At 43.1% G+C, this 20,474-nt stretch overlaps 1 protein-coding gene across 3 annotated transcripts in view; it reads left to right on the top strand.

The window, feature by feature from the left end:
• RNF128 (ring finger protein 128) overlaps positions 1–20,474 on the top strand; it is a 54,849-nt gene that overhangs the window by 19,411 nt on the left and 14,964 nt on the right. Inside the window, exons 1-2 of one of the 3 annotated variants that reach the window (XM_075573317.1) lie at positions 273–854; positions 10,884–11,131. In XM_075573317.1, the coding sequence (XP_075429432.1) occupies positions 398–854; positions 10,884–11,131 (705 nt within the window). In that variant the 5' untranslated portion in view covers positions 273–397. Of the gene's footprint in view, positions 1–272; positions 855–10,883; positions 11,132–20,474 lie in introns of those variants that run through there. The other 2 variants (XM_075573316.1, XM_075573318.1) reach the window with 2 other exon arrangements.

Below are 20,474 nucleotides of genomic sequence, written 5' to 3'. Positions count from 1 at the left end.
TAATTTAATCCTCCCGTCATTTTTTATTTTCCGAGAAAGGCATTGATCCTCCAAAGTGTTAACCCGTGAAGCCACCGCATTGTTGGATCCTACCTCTTCTAACCACAACTGGTCAACCGTTGAGGCTACATCAGTACAGCTGGCATGTCCCACTGGCAGCTAAGGGTTTAATTGGCTTGTGCTTATAAATCACCTGAGCAGCACTGAAGGGGTTAAGGTAGATCCCCGCCTCTGGGTGGGAGCAGTTAGGCGTACCTGGAGTGCAGGTAAAGCAGGGAGTGGCTGTACACTCAGAGAGAACGGTGCAGCAAGCAGGAGCTGTGTACCTGTGCTCACCAAACAAGCTCATTGCACAGTGTGGAGGGGTAGTCTAGCAGCTTTGTGCACAAGGAGAAAGATGACCTTCTGGTCAGGGGGAGCCCAGGGCTCCTGGCTGCTGTACCTGTCCTGCACGTGCTTACTGTTGCTCTTGCTGGACGTGCAGGGCTCAGGGGCTGAAACTATTTGGACGGCCAATGTGAACTACTCCTACGTAGTGAACAACAAGACCGTTGGGGACGAAGGAGAGATTGGGGTGTTTGGACAGGATTCCCCCCTGGAAAAGGTATCGGGCCTGGTGGTTCTGCCAATGAAGGATCTGGATAGGAATATGAAATACAGCGCCTGCTCATCCATGGTCAACTTCAGCTTGCCAGCGGACTGGCATGGCCCGTGGATCGCCCTGATATCGAGAGGAGGGGGGTGCACCTTCAACGATAAGATCAATGCAGCCGCAGTCCGGGGGGCTAAAGCGGTGGTCATCTACAACAACATTGGACCTGGCAGCAATGATGTCATTCAGATGTCTCACCCAGGTGAGTAGAAGACTCACATTTCACATGGTAATGACCTGTGGCAGGTAACCGTGGGGTCCATCATGGCATTTATTGTTATTAAACCTGTATTTCTATTTGTTTAAATAAGATATCGTTAACCCCCCAGTTCTGCTTGTGGGGGCCTGCAAATGACTTTTGAACTGATCGTGCAACAAAAAAACCCTCTTGTATCAGATCTTAAATATCCTTCTTAAAATATAAAAAGGTGACTGATGTGTATGTGTGTGTGTGTATATATATATATATATATATATATATATATATATATATATATATATATATATATATATATTTAAAAAAATGAATCCCTTTGCTGCCAGGTTTGGTCTGTAATCCTATCAACGCTGTTACAATGTGGGCCCATCTCGCAGGAAAAGGGTTTAAAATATGCCAGGACCCAAGTGAGCTACTGGGATTGTTCTTTCTAAGCAAGTGGACAAGGCCATTCTATTACAGTGTATTTCTGCTATGTTGTATCACCTAGTACTATTGCCCATTTTGTTTCTAACCACTTTGGCAGCAAGGGGGTTAAATAAAGATTGGGGGGCAGAGTACTCCTATTACTCGGCGTCTTGCATGTATTTTTTTTACACACCGCAAAGTTGTGTGATAGTGTAGCATCAATCGGATTGCACGTCTCTATACAGTGCAAAATAACAACTGTGATCGGTGAGTTTAACCCGTTCGTTGCCAGCGGAGGCTGCAAAGTGCTGCTGGGCTAGATCTGCAACAAAAGGGTTTAAAAAAAAAGTGTGCACTGACCAGTTGACCTCTCACCTTTTTGGGGACTTAAGAATTAGGCAAAGACCCAAGATGTGCCCTAAAGCCACCGGGACCAGGCTATAAACCTCTGAGAAGTGACTGTAATTGGTCATTATTAACCAACAATGCCTAGCTTGTTCCTACCCTATAATTTACTAGGATTTTTACTAAGTAGGCACTGCAGTAGGTGATTTACCTTTTTTTTTTTTTTTTTTTTTGTATTTTCTGGGACTAACTTAATCTGTTTAAAACGTTCTGAGGACAAAATCCTCCGGGTCAATTATTCCCAAACCCCCCTTCCATGCCCGAGGGGCCGGAGACTAGAGACAGGTGAACTTTTTTACCCATTTTCGATTTGGCACTGAAGGGGTTATATATTATCCTGTAAAAGTTAGTTTCAGTGAAATAAATAAAAAGTGTCAACGTCTTACATGTCAGTCACGCTGAAAAAAAGAGAAGGGAGTGTACTCCGCTCCTCCAAATACCACTGGGACTTCTTCACACTTTATGGGTTTTTTTTTTTTTTTTTGCAAATTCAGTTTCTGCAAATTGTGAGAAATTTTGCATTGTTCGGAATGTTCCCTCAAATTCACGAAAAATGACAAATGTTGTGCAAATAGCAGTATAGATCTGCCCATTAACCTAATACTTTGCATATGTTGTTATTGGCTGATTTGTGAATTTATTCTGCATTCGGAATGATAACTTTTTTTTTTTTTTTTTTTTTTAATGGGGACCAAGAACTTATGTCCCTCTTGTTAATGCCAGAAACAATGAATTTGTTGAAAAAACTGATGCAAAAAAAATCATTTTTAAATCGTAGTAAATTATGGCCAATGAATACAATTTATTGATGAGAGCCTGTGATTTTGTGTTGGAAAATCTGAAGAAATAAAAGCAATACTTGGGGGGAAAAGGAGGTAGCAAAGAAATATTCAAAGTTCCCTAAAGTAAAGTAATGTTCCCTAAATCTGTAGTGAATTCCATTTGGGGGAGGGGAGGGGAGGGGAGGGGAGGGGGGAGAGAGAATGCAAGTGAATGCAGGCTTTTCGTGGAAGTGACTATTTGGAGAAGTTTCTCAATCACTTGTTGACCTAAAAAAAATGCATTTGTCCTGTCCTGCCGCTCTAGGGCTATGGAAATCTGGGGTGCATTCCTTGCTGCCTACACACAGAAACGATTCCCTTTATGCCTTACTTATTTTTAAATAAGTAATTAACCATGCCTAACACTTGGACGCAAAAGAAGGAAGTTCTAGGTTTGTAGTGTCTTATCCTTGCCAGATCTGCTCTATATGAATAGAGTATTGTGATCTGTAAATTCTCAAGTCAACAAGCATTTGATCATTTAAATTAACAATTGAGTGGTGGACATAGAATAATGTCTTTAACTGCTGGGTTGTTTTTTTTAGTGTTGTGTAAAAACCATACACATTTTCAAGCTGATGCTTGTCTAGAATTTTACATTTTGTGAAACATGCAGAAAATCAACCAATCTTTGTAAGTTTGTAGTGCAGATTTTGTCGTTGGTTGCGTTACTTTTTAGGTAAGGGGTGGTCCAGTCCTCGAGCCCCCACAACAGGTCAGGTTTTCAGGGTATCTCGGCTTCAGCATAGGTTGCTCAGTCCCTGCTTCAGCACAGGTGGCTCAATCTCTGACTGAGCCTCTGATTGACCCACCTATGCTGAAGCTGGCCTATCCTGAAAACCTGACCTGTTGGGGGGCTTCAGGACTGCAGTTAAGCCCCTCAGTCAATTAAAACAGACAAACCTTAATTCTTCATAGATGAAATCAGTGTACAGAGCTTCCCAAACCTTGTAGGTTTCTCCTTCAAGATTTTTCTATGGTAAGACTTGAGCAGTCCGTGTTGTGGTTCCGACCAGTCCATGTTCTGGTTCTGGTACTCCCATGTCACCCTGCCAAATCTTCGCTCTTTTATTCTTTCGGTTCCTTTAACTATAACTGAATTCTTCTGACTTTTTTTCTCTGATCTTATCGCTATGGGAACTTTTGTCTTGACAGCAAATGGTTTGAAATCACGACTCTTCACCTAATTATTCAGCTTCGAAAGGTGGAAGCTAAAAACAAACCATTTTTTTCTGTGTTTAAAAGGCATGAGATGTTGCTGACTGGTTGTGTCTGGTATTTGGGTTCATGACACTGTGTCTCTGTGCACTTCACAATTCTTTGACACCTGATATCTACCTCTAATATTACTCACACAGACCTCTCCAGTACTGCACAATTGGAAAGATGATCCCCTCTATACAATTGTTAGCAAATGTTAATATAAGTTCCAGAACATCTAAAGTGCTGATCCTAAATATATCTGGCTGGTTTCATTTCACTGCTTGTCAGTGGAATGATCAATTGTTTCAAATGATTATACTGTATATATTTTTTTTAACACTTTTTAGGGTTGCCAGGCGGCTTCTCCAAAAATACTGGACACAATGGTGAAAGGTGCAACATGCTTGACTCTCTCGCTCTCTCACCACTCCATGCTGTTTCCTCCTTTCCTTGGCCCCAGATCCTGGTTGACTGCTGTTGTGTAATGCCGCCAATCAGGATGGAGGAAGCTGCCCAGCCCCCTTACAACAGCCCTGCTCTCTCCCTGCTTGGGGAAATCCTGCAGCCCCCCAAGCTGGTCAGGTCACTTTGTCCAGAGGGGTAATACCGGTATACACATACATGTCCAGTATTACTTCTCAATTTTTACTGCACAGTGTCCAGATACAGGACAGTCTGGTTCAATAATGGACACCTGGCAACCCTAAACTGTGTGTTGCTTTTTCCTCTGGTGGCAAAAATGTTTAGAAGTGTAACAATTAAAATAAATACATATCACAGACAACCCATCAATTTATAGTTGGGGGAACTATATACATTTGGATACGTTGAACGAACTGGTGCGTTTGCATGGCTTTCCAGTATGACCAGAACTTGGTTTTCGTATGCATCTACATAACACCAGTGGTGTGTGATTATGTGATTGTGTGTGTGATTATGAGTAACCACGTCTTCTGTATTTTGGTACAATTTTTTTTTTTTTTTTTTTTTTTTTTTTTTTAAATTACCTGAAAATTACTGGGAGCCCTTTAGGGATGCCCAGGGAACCCAAGGGTTCCTAGGAACTCTGGTGGGTTGAAAAACACTGGCGTAACACAATGTGTGCATCTAACAACTAAGCATTTCTAACACTTTGAGTTGACTGCCACCGGTCCTGTAGAAAGATAATCATGCAGCAGGGCTTGGAGGTAAAGGATTGGGTTACAATGCAAACAAGGACTCCACCTTGGGCCTTTTAGCCATGTATAAACACAAGAAGAGTTGGCCACCATTTGAATAGCACTGTTGAGATGTCCCATTCACAATGAGATTGCATCAGATTTGTACTGTTTCCTCAGGATTGCTATGTTGTAGCCCTGGGAGTAGAAATAAATAAAACATTGGCTATCTTTTAAGTACAAAACATGACGGGTAATTCCATGTACTGAAGGGGCCTTTTGAGATGTGTTCGGCCAAAAATCCCCATTGAAATTATTTCCGGACGCAAACTGCACAAAAGGCCACTTCGAAGTGTATAGAATTATGGACGAGGAGACTCCGGAAGTAAAACTGTTTGGTGATGTTTTAAACCGTATTCTCTGCAGCTGTGCCAAGTGCTTTGTACAATAAACAGCAGAAGTTGGTTTGTTGAGAAGAGATGTGAATATATTACATTGTTATTAACATGCTTCCCTGACAAACTCATCTCCATGTAGGATGTTCTGAGTGTAAGTAGTTGGTTATTGGGATCTCTTATTGTAGTTTATATGTAATGTTCCCATCTTTGTTGCCTTTATCACTATCAAAAGCACTAGAATGTTTAATATTTCAGACTTTTATTGTAGTTCTCTCTTGCATTACTGCTACGACAAACTGTTACTGTTTACTTACTACATTTCCTATTCTGCAGCTCGGATTTATAGGGTAGTTCCCCAGAAGACAGATTCGCAACACTGCAGGTGTACTGAGGATGTAATAGGATCTCCGTGAAAATGTACATGCGTAACCTTGTCATTGAATCAAGGGACGCGCCCGTGTCATTGGTTATTCTGAGTTGCAATCGTCAAAGTTACAGCCGTATACAACTCATGACCGACGTGGAATGGTGAAAACCACCTCGGGTTTATTAGCTAGAGTCAGGGGTGGGTAACTCCAGTTCTCAAGGGCCACCAACAGATCAGGTTTTAAGGACATTCCAGCTTCTGCTCAGGTGGCTCAATCAAGACTGAGCCAGCTGTGCTGAAGCAGGGTTATCCTTAAAACCTGATCTGTTTGTGGCTCTTGAGAAGTGGAGTTGGCAACCCCTGAGCTAGATACTGGTGTGCATACAGGTTACAGAGTAAGACCGGTGACGGTTGCAGTTTGCTGTTGTATAATGCGGTGCTGTTGTTGCATTCAATATTCCCTCTTTCTTCTGATACTGCTTTATCTTTATTGTACAGGCTGTAAATGCTTCTCTCTCTAGGTGTCGCTGGAAATCATTAAGCGGACCACTGACGTAAGGTTCTGTTTGCATTTTGTAAATGGGAAGGTTCTTTTGGGTTCAGAGGAGTAAGTCTGCTTTCAGGTTTGTGTTGTGGATGAGCCGTGTTCTTTACCAGAACCTCGTCATGATTTGGACAACCCACTATACATGCATCAAAGTAAAGCGGGAGGAGGGGTGCTGGTGCGTCTGATTCTAAGTCATTTTGTTATTGGCTTAGCTTTTTGTGTGTATTAAGCAGGAAAGACTAAATTAGGCTATGAAAAAAAGCTAACTAAAAGTACAATACAGCTAGTCCTCGCTATGCAACGTTTCACTATACAACGAATGGCATATCCAACGCTTTACAATGCAACCCTATGGGCTGTTTTTTCGACGCCAGAACGCATTATCCAACGCTCACCGCCACTGATTAACATGGGACTCACTTTACAACGGTTTCACCATCCAACGCTACTTCCAGAACGGGTTCCGTTGCATAACCGAGGACTGCCTGTAATGTGGACTGCATTATGCGGCGCTGGATAAGGCATCCGGCGGTAAGCGAGGACACGCTGTACACACGTTTGCGTTGACGTTTTATGATTAATATATATTGCTTCTCAGTTTGTAGATTGTGCTGGTATAAAATGCACTTCTTTAGCTCAGCGGTTTAGAACAAGGAAGAGACGTATTCGGTTTTAAAGTGTTTTATTGCCGCTGATGGAGATGGTGGAAATGGTTTCAAAGTACAGTTCTGTTAATCACTATTCCATGAGGTTTATTGAACTCTATGAACTGAGACCCCAGCAGATGCAACTGGATGAGCAAAATTATGTTTTTCGGCTTTGTGGGTCTTCCGTTAAAGTGACCTGTACATAAACGCCGTTAACATTTTCTGTATCAGGTTACACATAATTAGAGATCTGATATTTAAAAAATGATATAAAAAAATATATATTTTACAGTATTTTTATTTTTTTTAATGCACATTTTAGGCCTGAAAACACCACCAAAAAGTGAAAAGCACAATAACATCTATAAGTAGCAATGATTCCCGGATTGCAGTGATTAGAGAGTGGGCCTGAGCAGAATGTAAGGGTAATTGGTAGTACAAAGTTATATATGGCAATGTACACTGTTCAGAAAAAAATGGTACCCCCATTTTTTTTATTTTTCGTCATATCTTGCAGAAAACCCCTTCAATTTTCATGACAATGTGCGCGATTATAGGTCTGTCGCAGTAGATTTTTACATGTAAGAATTACTTGATGATCCTAATAAATATTCTTTGGAATTGGTGACGGTGTGGGGATCTTGAGCAGTTACAAAACGGTGTTTCGCAAAGAAGATAAGCGCGTTATAAAGGGCTTGAGACGGTGCAAAACGCGTACATGTGTTTCCTGATAAAGGGTCGGTAGGAGGACTGAACTCATTTGTATCGTTTAGGAGTGGGAGCAGCTGGATCAGCGCGTTATCGATTTTTATGCAATCAGTCAGCGGCGTTCTCGTCTTCGGTCGTTTCAGTAGAAGGACATTTTGAACACACACTTTGAACTCAAACTTTATACAGGACGTGAATAACTCCCAGGACGTGAATAATTCAAAATTTTATACCCCTAAACCCATCACACATAAATGTAACAATCCCCCTTGTTGCTTGATTGCAATCCAATACTGAGAGAGAGAACTCACTCGTTTGGTCTGTGTCTCTGCTGCTGCTGATGGACAGTTAGGATCCTCCGGTGTGCGGGCCTCTGATTTTGCGCAGAAGTAGGTAGAGTTGCGTCGTACCACCACGGCAAAAACGAGGTAGAGAGGATAACTCCAAAAAATGTTTATTTGATCATAAAAAGAGTAGAACGGGCCAACATGTTTCGTGCGGCAAGTGCTTTGCCAAGGTCCTTAAGGACCTGCCATTAGGTTTCGAGAGTGGCTAACGTGATGGACATGTATTCCAGCCTCGACATTGTTCTTCTCGATACTGAAAGAAGCCATGTGCAGGAACCACTAAAAATGTTAGAGAAGTGTTTGCAGAATATTTTCACGTCATCATAACCTCTCCAGTGTATGGTGTTCAGCAAATACAATGCGGTTCAACATCTGTGTTGTTGCGTTTCTCTCTCCCCTGCTTCCCTTGTCACTTTTTTCATTATTTTGGGTTACAGTGACCTCACTAAAACAATGATAAATACAGAATAAACGCTGGGCTTCTGCAGGTGGACCCCTGCTGTGGCCTAGGGGGGACCCTTTTGTCGACTTTTTATGTAATCTATTTTTTGTTGCTTAAAACCGTGCGCCTCCTTCTGTTACTTTGGGCAGTGCACTGCCTTATTTTCCTACTTGTTCCTGCCATCACCTGGGAGATTGCAGCCTATGAAGATTCTGAGATTGGATACTCCAGGAGAAACTGAGTGAGTTCACTTTGTGGGTCGCTGTACCCCTTTTTTCTCTGATATATGGAACGTTGGTCTGTACTATTTATTTATGGTGCTGCTGGCATTAGGTGCTAGTCCCCTAACCCTATTAGGGCTTAGTTATGTTATATGCTTACATTGAAGGAGTTTATCCTAAACCTCAGTTTATTATGCCAAACAGGACTTGTTTTTTCTGATGCACTGGCTTTCTACACAACCTTGTGCTTAAGCAGAGGCTGATTGAGCCAACTGTGCTGAAGTAGGGATATCATGAACTCAAGACTCTGCAACATGTCTGGTTGCCTGGAGTTTAGCCCAGCACTGTTTTTTTTTTTTTGTTTTACCTATTTTGAAAACAGATTTTTAATTTCACAGGAGCAGTTCTTTGCCTAAACATCTGCTGTTGCTGTTTATTCTGTAAAGTAAGGATTCTAGCCATGTTCAGGCTATATGAGCCGAGGGGAAAAGAAACCTTTGAATCCACCCTCCCTGTTGCTACTGAACTCCTAACCACAGGCTGTTTCTGAAGTGCTTAGTTTGCTGCTGGGGCTAAGGGGCATGAAATTGCAAACCTGTCCGCTCCAAGTTTGCCACATGCACATCCTGTGACACACCTGGAACAGGTTGGGGCCACATATTTTTATTGTGCGTTGGTTACGCGTTGCGAATTCATAATAAAAGAACAAAAGGCATCCACAGCATGCAGTCGCTTACAAAGCCATTCTTACATGGATATTTCTCCTGTAGAGCAAATCGATGGAGGAGTTGAAAATAGAGTATCTTAAAGGTGTGTGTGTGTGTGTGTGTGTGTACACAAGTATGTCAAATGAGTTCTCTCCTTTTTATTGCAACTTGTTTTAATTTAGGTAATTTTAAAAACCTGTTTAACGACTTCTGCTTTAAAGGGGCCCTGTGTGTTTCATGGGTTTTTATTTGACCTGTTCTGTAAGAATCAATCAATTCATTATATTTAATGATTGGAAGGTTTATAGCGGCAGACCAAGCAATATCCTACTATCCTCCTAATATATATATATATATATATATATATATATATATATATATATATATATATATATATATATATATATATATATATATATATATATATATATATATATATATATATATATAAATCCGTTTTGTACTATGAGAAAATATTTGTAGCATTAAAAAAAAACTCTGAATTACATTTTTATAGATTTTAATGTAACAAGCATTTTTTTGTTTCAATAGCAACCATTTACAAAGTCACATCCCCTTCCTCTTCTGAAACAGGCTCTGGCACAACAGTGCACCAATTGTATCTAGTGACTGCCTGGTCACATGATCTTCCCCACAGAGCTTTGTATCTTTGGTCCTCTTCTGCTGCACTGACGGCCTTTTTAGTGAACCCCCGAGCCGAATCTTCAGGGGTTCAGTACCGATCCCATAGGTACTCCACTTAACCCAACCTGAAAAAGTTCCGTTTACGAACACCCTCTGTTGTCTATCCTTCAACCAGTTTTCAATCCGGGTGCATATATAATTTGTTTTATTTTGTAAACCCACCTCCTTGTGTGGAAGCGTATCATTCCGTGAATTGTATTGATGCACATATTAAAGGGAAAAATAAAATGTACAAATAAACGGCAGCTTGCACGGCTGCTTTAATTCTCAAGCAGATCATGTTCAGTGATGCCGGAATATTCTGATTTTAACAGTAGCCTCTTTTATCCCTTCTGGTAATTGGTCTGCATTGTGACTGTATGGTACTGTAACTGTATACAAACTCTAGATGCACGAGACCTCCCCTGACTGCTCTTTTAATAATGCACTTTTATTCCTACGGTGTCTGTAAGCCTTCCATCAAAGCGCCTAGCTTGCAAGCTCTTCAGTGCAGGGCCTTATATTGTCATTTACCTGTTCTTCTCCCCACTGTTTGTACTTTTATTTACCTTGGATTGTAATATTGTAACGCGTTGAGTACACTGTTTTGAAGCTACATAGATACTATACAATTCTGCATACAAATGCTTTGGCCTGTGTCAGAGCAACGTTTTAATTGCTGCAGTATCCTGCTGCCCTGGATGCTGAAAATCTTCCATCAAAAGGAGCATTATAACATTATCATTTGTTCATTTGTATGCAATTCGGTTTTGAAACTAAACCCATACTAGAGTGAATGTTTCGTTTCTGCGTTCATTATTGCTTCTGACATATTGTACATACGTTGCTGAGTTGGAACTAATAAAAAGTATACATCTAAGCGCGTTAAATGTGTCTCCTAGTTTAAACAGACCTGTGTTTTTGTTTTTTCCCCCACCCCCACCATTTTCAGGCACAAAAGACACGGTCGCCATCATGATTGGGAACATGAAAGGCGAAGAGATTTTACAGCTGGTGGTCGGAGGCCAGCAGGTGACCATGGTGATCGAGGTGGGGAAGAAGCACGGCACGTGGATTAACCACTATTCCATCTTCTTCGTCTCCGTGTCCTTCTTCATTGTCACAGCGGCCACCGTGGGCTACTTCATCTTCTACTCCGCGCGGAGGTGGAGGCTAACGCGGTCTCAGGACAGGAAGATGGTAGGTGAACACAGCAGTTGATTATTACGCTGACGCTATTGTTGCTCTTAACGCAATCCCATCGTCACAATTTTTTTTTATATTGATCTCTGTAGACCCCCTGCTTCCATAGAGATTTACCCATATTTTTTTTGTGACTGTTTTTGGTCCCTTTTGGGAATCATTAGGGCTGCCGTCCAAGCCTCACTCCCATGGGCCAATAGGAAGCTGCCATGTCATCAGCGTATGACATGGCAGCTTCCTTTTGGGCAACACTAGCAGCTGCCTTTGATTTGCACTTTAATTGTTCTATAACAAGGTAGATATTTTGGGAATGGGGATCCACACCTAATCTTTAGTGTGTGTGTGCGTGTGTGCGTGTGTGTGTATATATAAATATTCATGGGAGAGGATACGCATAGCATTCTAGTATTGCGTATACCAGGGGTTCTCAACTTCACAGGTCAGACTCGAAGAGTTGGCGTCTGATTAAGCCACCTGTGCTGAAGCGGAGATATCCTTAAATCTTGAAGTGGGGGGGGGGGGGGGTCGTCTTGAGCCTCTGGTGTATACTATATTTATATCACTGGGACACAATGGTTGATGCATTCTTTCTAACCTCTTCTGTACGGGGATTATTTATTTGACTCCTTGAGGCGGTCTGCTTTTCCTTATGTGTTTTATGGGTAACACCCCCCTGATCCCTGGACTGCGTGATTCATAGTCGGTTGCATAATTTTAGAGGTGTTGTTTATCAGAAAACTTTCTTTGACTTCTTGTTTGGGCTGACAGGATATGAGAGCATTTCAACTAATCTCTCTCTTCAGAACTAATTGCACATGGATGTTAAATTACTGTATCAAGGTTCTATCGCACATTGATTAACGCAAGTATTTACAAACAGGATGTGGGGGAAAGGCAATAAAATAGTTGAGCAGCATTTCCAATGGAAAATGTGATGTAACAATCCGTTTATTCTGGACAGGTATAGAGAGCACATGGAGTTATCTTTGTCAGAACCTAGCCCTCTGGACCATGTAGACCCTGATCCCCGAAAAGTGTGTTAAACTTTTGCACGCTTTACTCCCATTATGAATGTAGGTAAAGGTGTGCTACGGCTTAGCACAGTTATATAGATCTGGGCCGGTTATAAACAAATAATACAGCCTCTTAAAATCTCTTTCCTCTTGTACTTGGGGGATGTCATTCTGTCACTGTGAAATGTAATGAAACTTAAACTGTTTGTTAATTGAGTATTTAATTGCCCTTTAAATATCCTAATGAGATCCGCTTCACCATGGGGATAAGGATTTTCTTGGGGCCTGTTGCAGAAAACAGCATGATTGGATATGGTGATGACTGCTTTATAACCACATCTGCCTACACTAGTAAGTACTGTATGTGCACACCAGTTATTTATTTATAAAAATGTTTTACCAGGAAGTAATACATTGAGAGTTACCGCTCGTGTTCAAGTCTGTCCTGGGAACAGAGTTATGATGACAAATACATGGTTATTTTAAAAGAACAGAGGTTTATTCAGTGAATTCACAGACATTTCATGGACAGATAGAGTTGGAAAATTGGGTACAGGGGATAAAGGGCGGGTGAGTGTCAGATTTGAAATAGAGAAGCTTTAACATCAACAAACGACTCGCACCCTTTATCTGCGTCAAAGGCTGTCTGCCTTTGGAACGACGGATGTACACCTGAAGGGGTTCAGATTTAATGCAGCTGCAAATTCTATGTCCTTTTTGTCCTCTTGGCTCATTAACATTCCAGTGGGTGGGGTTGACGTTCCACATAGTACAAGCAAATGTTAACCCTTGGCATGCAGGTCCTGTGCAGAGGGGAGCAACTCTTGGGGAACCCCTTCAGGTATCCGCCTTTGGAGCGACGCAGATGTACACTGAAGGGGTTTAGGTTGACTCGCATATTGACTATAAAAACCCACAACAATAATGCATTTCAAATAAACAAAATATGACGTTTCTTTAGAATGTCTTGTAGCTTATATCCTTGTGAGCTACATCAGGGGTCCAGTCATCAATTGTCAAGACCCCCACACCCTCCCCTAACAGTTCAGGTTTTCAGAATATCCCTGCTTCAGCACAGGTGACTCAATCAGAACCTCTGAGCCACCTGTGCTAAAGCAGGGATATCCTGAGAACCTGACCTGTTGGGGGGAGGGAGTGAGGGGGGGCTTCATGCCTGGAGTTGAGCACCCCTGACCTAGCATGAGGGAGGTTTTATGTATTTTGTGAAACCTGCAAAGATACAGGATCTGTTCTATTTGAAGAACGCGTATCCTGTGTGAGCTGTCTCGCTGTGTATTGCCACAGAGTGTCCTGGGCATTTCCTAAAAAACATGTAACCTACATCCAAATAAATGATTTGGATGAATGAGCGCAGAATATCCATGTGTGACATAAAACATTTAAAGGGTAACATCTGGTTCTTTATTTGGGAGCATACCGTGTGAGTACTGATTGCTGCTGCCACGCCCCACTTAATTGCATAATTCTAGTGTGACAATCCAAACAGATCTAGATGTGCTGAGGGACACTGCCGTGGGACTGGTGGCATTAATGTAGTGGCTGTGCTACATGTACTGGACCAAGATTATTGGTTGATGGGTATTGCATAAAGAATTTGGAATTACCCAGTATACCGAGGCTGCTAACAGGTAGTGCACACACTTTTTGGCAACTTGATTGAAGAGAGACCCAGCAATGATAAATGAAACAATAAGCCTCCGGTATTGAAAACAGGGAGTTGGGTAATAGTAAGCCGGATAGAGGTACAGGGGGACACCTCCCTAGGGGGCGCCCCCAAGTAAATCACAGCCCGGCACTAACCACCTCAATAATCTCCCTGAAATACCGCGTGGAGGTTAGGAGTACTCACGAAAAAGCCGTCCCTGTTGGTGCAGGGAATTCTGCAGCGGCTTCCTCCTCTAGTGTAGCTGGCATCAGCGTGCTCCTCCGGAAATGATGACACAGGAAGAAGGGGGTAGGATGGTCCGTGGTTCACAGCAACTTCAGCAGCCAACGCATGGATATGGTATTGCATAAAGACGTCAAATCAGAGATGGTGTTATTCCCTAGTAGGTAACCTCCGAAATGCCCACATCTGTCCCTGCCTCTCTGGGCTGAGAGACAATATCTGAAGTATTGGGACTGGTACTCAAATAGTATTCTCACTGCTGTGTGTATGTATAAATAGGGGTGGCAGGCAGCATCTCCAAAAATACTGGACACAATGGTGAAAGGTGTGATGCACTCGATACTCTCTCATCTCTCCGCTCCATGCTTTTTCCTCCTCTCCTTGGCCCCACCCCATGGTTCCATACACCACCTCCTGGTTGGCTGTATTACCCAGCAGGAGCCAATAAGGATGGAGGAAGCTGCCCAGCACCCCCCAGCAACAGCCCTGCTCTCTCCCTGCTCAGGGAAATCCCGCGGCCCCCCAAGCCGGTCAGGTCACTATGTCCAGAACGGTAATACCGGACACATGCATGTCCAGCATTACCTGTAATTTTTTTACTGGATGTTTGGCTCAATACTAGACACCTGCTAACCCATAAATGGCCGCTTAAGGGAAACACCATAATGTAGGTTGCTGGCAAAGAAATACATGCACTGTTTTTAGTGGATATCCAATCAATGGGGTTTTGCTAATGCTACAAGTAATTTGATAACGTTACTTAATTCCAAAAAGCTGGATGCTGATGCTGGGATTGGGGTCTTCTCCCCCCCCCCCCCCCCCCCCCAATTGAGGCCAGTTTCAAAATCGATATTTTAATTAAATATTTTATGTACATTTTTGTATATTCTTGCTCCGTATCTTATACTATCTGGGTTTCTTTTTGTCCTAAATTAAATGGTAAAATATGCAGCCTTTGTCAATGTTAGTATGCAGTCTCTGATCTCGCTTTACCCTCCCATTATACAATGTCTCATTATTACAAGTCAGTTTTTTGTTGTCCCTCACAAACCTAGCACTGCAAGTGTTTATAAATATTGTTTCCTCCTTGAGACGTTTGACGCCTACATTCACAAATAGGCAACTTCACTTTACGTGTGAACAGAATAATGAAGTTATCACCTTTTTTCTCTAATGATTGATTGTGCAAGATCTGAGTCACACGCGGGCGTGTCTTGTGCTGTCACCTCACCCTTCCTACTTTGTATTGCGTTTTTGAAGCTTGTGACGTCGGTAAATGTTCTGCTGTGCATGTAAACATTGTGACTGGGACTCTGGAGATTGTACAAGGACAGATGTTACCCCCCTCACTCCTTTCCTTATGAGTTGATACTGTATGACAGATTACTGAAGCCATACATTGTATTCCACTTTATTCTCTGCTTTTGCATGGTATAGCTAGGGGTGGCCAACTCCAGTCCTCAAGGGCCGGCGAGGTCAGTTTTATATCCCTGCTTCAGTACAGGTGGCTCAGCCGCCTGCGCTGAAGCAGGGATATCCAGAAAAAGCTGACCTTGGCGGCCCTTGAGGACTTGAGTTGGCCACCCCTAGCTATTGAACACTAGGCCTAAATCCCACAAAAAGTGTTGCTGCCCCGAAGACCTTACATTTATTAACTAATTCACATGCAACATAAAATAAATTAATTTGGCCAAAGGTGAAGGAGTCAACACTGGCCTTGTAGGACAGATATGTCTCCAGGGCTACAGGCTGTAGGTGCCCGTGCAGCCTTCCACATGTTAAAATGGTAGATCGGGACAACTCGCCGGGATCAAGGCGAAAGACGGGACAAAGTCGTTCAATAAAGTCTACTTATTCTCAATGGAGACAACAGTCACAAAAAGAGCTCAAGCTCGCCAAAACAGTGGTTACAGGGGGGATCCTGGGTGATGGGTGCCGCTTCGGTAGGCTTACCCAGGAGTACGTCCATGTCCGCAGGAGTTCTTGTCTTTCCAGACCTCCGGGATGCCGTTTGCAAGGAAGCACTTTCAAAAGTTCTGCTCTTGCGCCTCGGGGCATCGGCGCAGCTCCACGAAGATAAGGCAGCAATCGCAAGAGTCCCAGTGCACAAAGCAAGTTAGAATGTCCTGCTCTGATCCAAGCTTCGTTCTGGAGTGTCACCAGCAAAACCTCGGAGCACATGACTTCGTTAGCTAGCACGCTAACTCCAGAATGAGTTGTGGAGCTCAGATCGGCTCCCCTTTTACATGGTTTCCTCATAACCATAGAACATCCTGGGAAACTGGGTAGCTATCACAGCATGGATGATGTGCGTTGGCCAATCGTAGAGCGGGGGCTCGTCTGTGATGGGCCAATCTGGGCCGGGTGTGTGATGTGCGGCAAGGACAGCCCACAGGGGTTGGTTTAAGTACGAGCAGGGATTTCGAACCAGCCAATAGGGAGAGCGCATACGGGCTCGTACCCAGCAACTGCTCCGGCCGGCCGGATATCTTCCGCAGAGCTATGCGCCTCGGTCTTTGATGGCTCAAAGAGCAAAGCCTTTGTCTAACACCTCGCAGGTATGAGTACCACCCACCCCCACTCTCCCACTCCCCCAACACTACACCTACCACTCCTCGATCAACAAAATAATCAGATTGATATACAGGGACAATCCTGCATAGGGGCAATGTTTCGCCGTAACCTTCTATTATGAGAGCCGCATTGCCCCTGCGGTCACATTTAGCCAGTTCTGGATTTCGCATCCAATATCCCAATTCTAAAACCTGGAGATGGCACATCTTAGGTGATCGTCGGGTTTGCAAGTCTCCTCTTCCCGATCATCAAAGGGCAGTGGGACTAAATTGAACTAATAATCGTGATCATTTTTATATTGGTAATTATCAACATCCTAAAGAAAATGGAAGGCAAATAATGATCTGATTTGAAAAGGGACCCAGTGTAAACAAAAAATGTTTGAGGGAAGAGCTAGCCCCACTCTGGATGCCTTTGGTCCAGAGTGGTGGCAGGGAGGACCATCACAAGAGAGAACAGTTAGTGGACTGTGCATCACTGTACCTGTCGGCTGCTGCTGTTGCCCAAGAGAATAAAGAGACTGCTGCTTTTAAAGACAATCCTTGTGTGAGACTGGAATCTCTCATCCCTATGTGGGAATCTCTGTGGTAAGGATTCCACCCCGCATTCCTGGGGCTTACTATAGTTTGAGGCGCTGCACCATTGAACCAAAACGAAGGCATCCACCCCAGTAACCTGTTCCTGTTATCCCCCATGTCATCGCAGGAGACTCGGGCCCTCCTGTTGCCAGCAGGTATGCACCACACAGACACCTAGCCAGACCCCAGAACACCTTAGGGGGCCCGATCTGCGATTGGGAGGGGGAAGAGGGGCTAGACGATTATGGAATACATATTGGAATTTCCTTAAAGGGTTGTTGCCATTATATTTTTACATTTTGTTACCTTTCCAGATTTCCAGCTTCTACTGGAATACAGTAGTACCACATTTTATATAGTAAAACTACACCTTTAGAAGGTACTCTATGGTATGCAAAGTGACAAAGGCTTCAAGTATGTTCTTCTAAAACAGCATCACTATCCTAAAAATGACCTCCATGCATATTGCTTAAATTGGTGAAACAGAGCTCACAAGCAAAAACGGAACAGGAAGAACCCAGAATGAAAAATAGAATAAAAGGGAACTTTAATGTGACCAAAGACCCATCCAACGCGTTTTGAACGTCACAGCGTTCTTTTTCAAGGATAAAATATAGTGTAATACCGTCCATTAAATACCCTCTTACGCTTGTGACGTTCGAAACGCGTTGGATGGGTCTTTTGTCACATTAAAGTGCCCTTTTATTCTATTTTTGATTCCGGGTCCTTCCTGCTCCGTTTTTGCTTGTGCGCTCTGTTTCACCATTTTATCCCTGCTCACTACACCATTGGAAGCTGCACAGCCTGCCTGCCACTCCTAGGATTTGTGAGTATTGCTTATTATTCAGGGGAACCTGCCAATGAGACTGATTTGTGGGTGGGCTTGTACCATCTACCACCTGTCTTCAGGAGGATAGTACCCATACAAGTGGTTATTATGTACTACCATTAATAATATTACTCATTCCTAATACCTTGGATGAAGTGGTTTTGGCTTACAATATTCTTTATTTCCTGGCATTGGAGCGCTTTAGCCTATTTTTTCTATACAGTATTACTTAAATTACAAGGTAAATTCATGTAATCCTATTTAAGGTCATAGTATTATGCAAGGCACTGGTGGCCAACTCCAGTCCGCAAGGGCCACCACCAGGTCCAGTTTTAATGATATCCCTGCTTCAGCACAGGTGGCTCAGTCATTGAGTAAGCCACTGATTGAGCCATCTGTGCTGAAACAGAGATATCATTAAAACCTGTCCTGGTGGTGGCCCTTGGGGACTGCAGTTGGCCACTCCTGGTGTCAGGGAAGGAAATGCAATGTAATGACCACACAACACGTTTCTAGTGTGGTTGGTGGACGTGTGACTTTGGATCGCTGATTGCCCATTCTACGTCATTCACTGCCGTAATTCAGCTCTTGTTGTGATATCACAAATTCTAATATAAACACTCGCCTTCCAACGACAAAAAATGGAACGGACAGCTGGGTGTTCATTACAGATGAATAACTGGTTTTATATCCTCCCATTCATTTCGATGAGCATAATCCATCATTGTATTAACCTAGTTGTAGTGTGTGCCAATTCCTTTGCTTGAAACGTAGCCACGCCTGCCTTCCGTTTTCAGAACTACATGTCCCTACAGAAATGCATATCTTGCAGCCAGAGACACAGCAAGGAGCCAGAATTTGAGAACCTTGTCAAGGTTATTACTGTAATGCATTTTTTTTTTTTTTTTTAAAAAGCTTACAAAAGTGTAATCCTGGCAAAGTTATCGAGAGCTTTTTCTTTTGGGCTATGTTTTGCCAGTACGGCTTAAAACAAATAGCCAGTTTATAAATGTTGTGCCTCTTTGATCTGTAGAATAACCCGTTCTGCTTATTTTGTGTGTAAATGATGCTAAGCTTCTCAGCAGTTGTAATAAGTGGCCTCCAGTATGTAGACCACCTAGTTCTCACATACAACCATCATTTAAGATATTCTTAATAGCCTCCCTGTGAAAATTACCACTTTGTATCGCACAGTATGCTGTATATACTGTACTACTAAAAGCAGATTTTGTGAATTACCTGTTATCCATACACTCTCAACCGTTCTCGTTACATGCATCACTGATTTGTATGTATCACCGATTGTATGTAATGTATGTACTCTTTTGCAACCATAGATTAGGTTTCGGTTCATGTTAGTCGAGCTTTTAAAACATTGTGGTATGTGAGACATTAATACATCCTGAAAGGTAAGCCCGTGAGAAACCGGTTTTATCCTGATATTTGCCTCCATTATTGGCTCATAATTGAACAGGAAGGGTTTATTGTTTTATTTCTTTCTCTTTCCTCCAAGTTTAAAGCATAGAGTAATATTCTTTAGGATAACATTTAGGTTGAAAGCCCATTCTCTACAACGGGTGCGCAAACTGGAGGGCACTGGATTTTGCTGGGAGGGAGGCGCGGCGGTTGCAGAGGCCCCGCGCTCTTTCCCGAGGCATTTAAATTAAATGCCGGGGGACCATGCGAGGCCTCTGAAACCGCAACTTATGGGGATTCATTCGGCTTCTGGTCATGTCGCCATGATGCTGCGGGGTCATGTGACGTGACGTGACGTCATGGTAACGTGCATCAAATGACGCTGCGGGGTCATTGGAGACGGGGGGGGCATGAGCGCTGGGGCTGGCACATGGGGGGGGGGTGCGCACGGCAAATAAACTTTGCGCACCTCTGCTCTAGAACACTGCTCTTCTAACTTCTAAATGGTTATTGCTTCATGTTGGAACTAACACAACAAGTGCTGCATGTCTCTTTCTGGGTTATTTGTTATGAGGTGATGCTTGGGTGCCACTTAACATTTTCACCAGGTTTTGAACCCCGTGGTGAGCTGAGAACCCACCATCTCTTCCCCCTCCCCCTCCCCCTCTGCCTATGTGCCTAAGGGGTAGCGTAATTATTCCAGAAGCCCCAATGAGGGCGCCACTATACCCAGTATCCATATACTTCCTGGCTTGCTCCCTGCCTGGCAGGAATAAACTCCACCAAGGACCATTACCCTAAATTGTCCTCGACTGTGCCATTTGGACAGGTACCGCGAAACCTTCCTGCAGATCCATATTAAATATTGAGTTTCCAATATCTATCTGATAGGTGTATTCCATCCTTCCAAAACAGAGTATGGCCTCTTGCAACTCTATATGCCGTACTGAATGGCCTCCCATTGCTGTCTTAACAAGGCACGACCTGCATCCAGGGCAAACCACTGTAAATCCATGTAACG

Source organism: Ascaphus truei, chromosome 16 (assembly GCF_040206685.1).
Source record: "Ascaphus truei isolate aAscTru1 chromosome 16, aAscTru1.hap1, whole genome shotgun sequence".
Taxonomy (NCBI): Eukaryota; Metazoa; Chordata; class Amphibia; order Anura; family Ascaphidae; genus Ascaphus; species Ascaphus truei.
The sequence above is the reverse complement of the archived record's forward strand: the minus strand, read 5'-3'. Positions and strand labels throughout refer to the sequence as shown.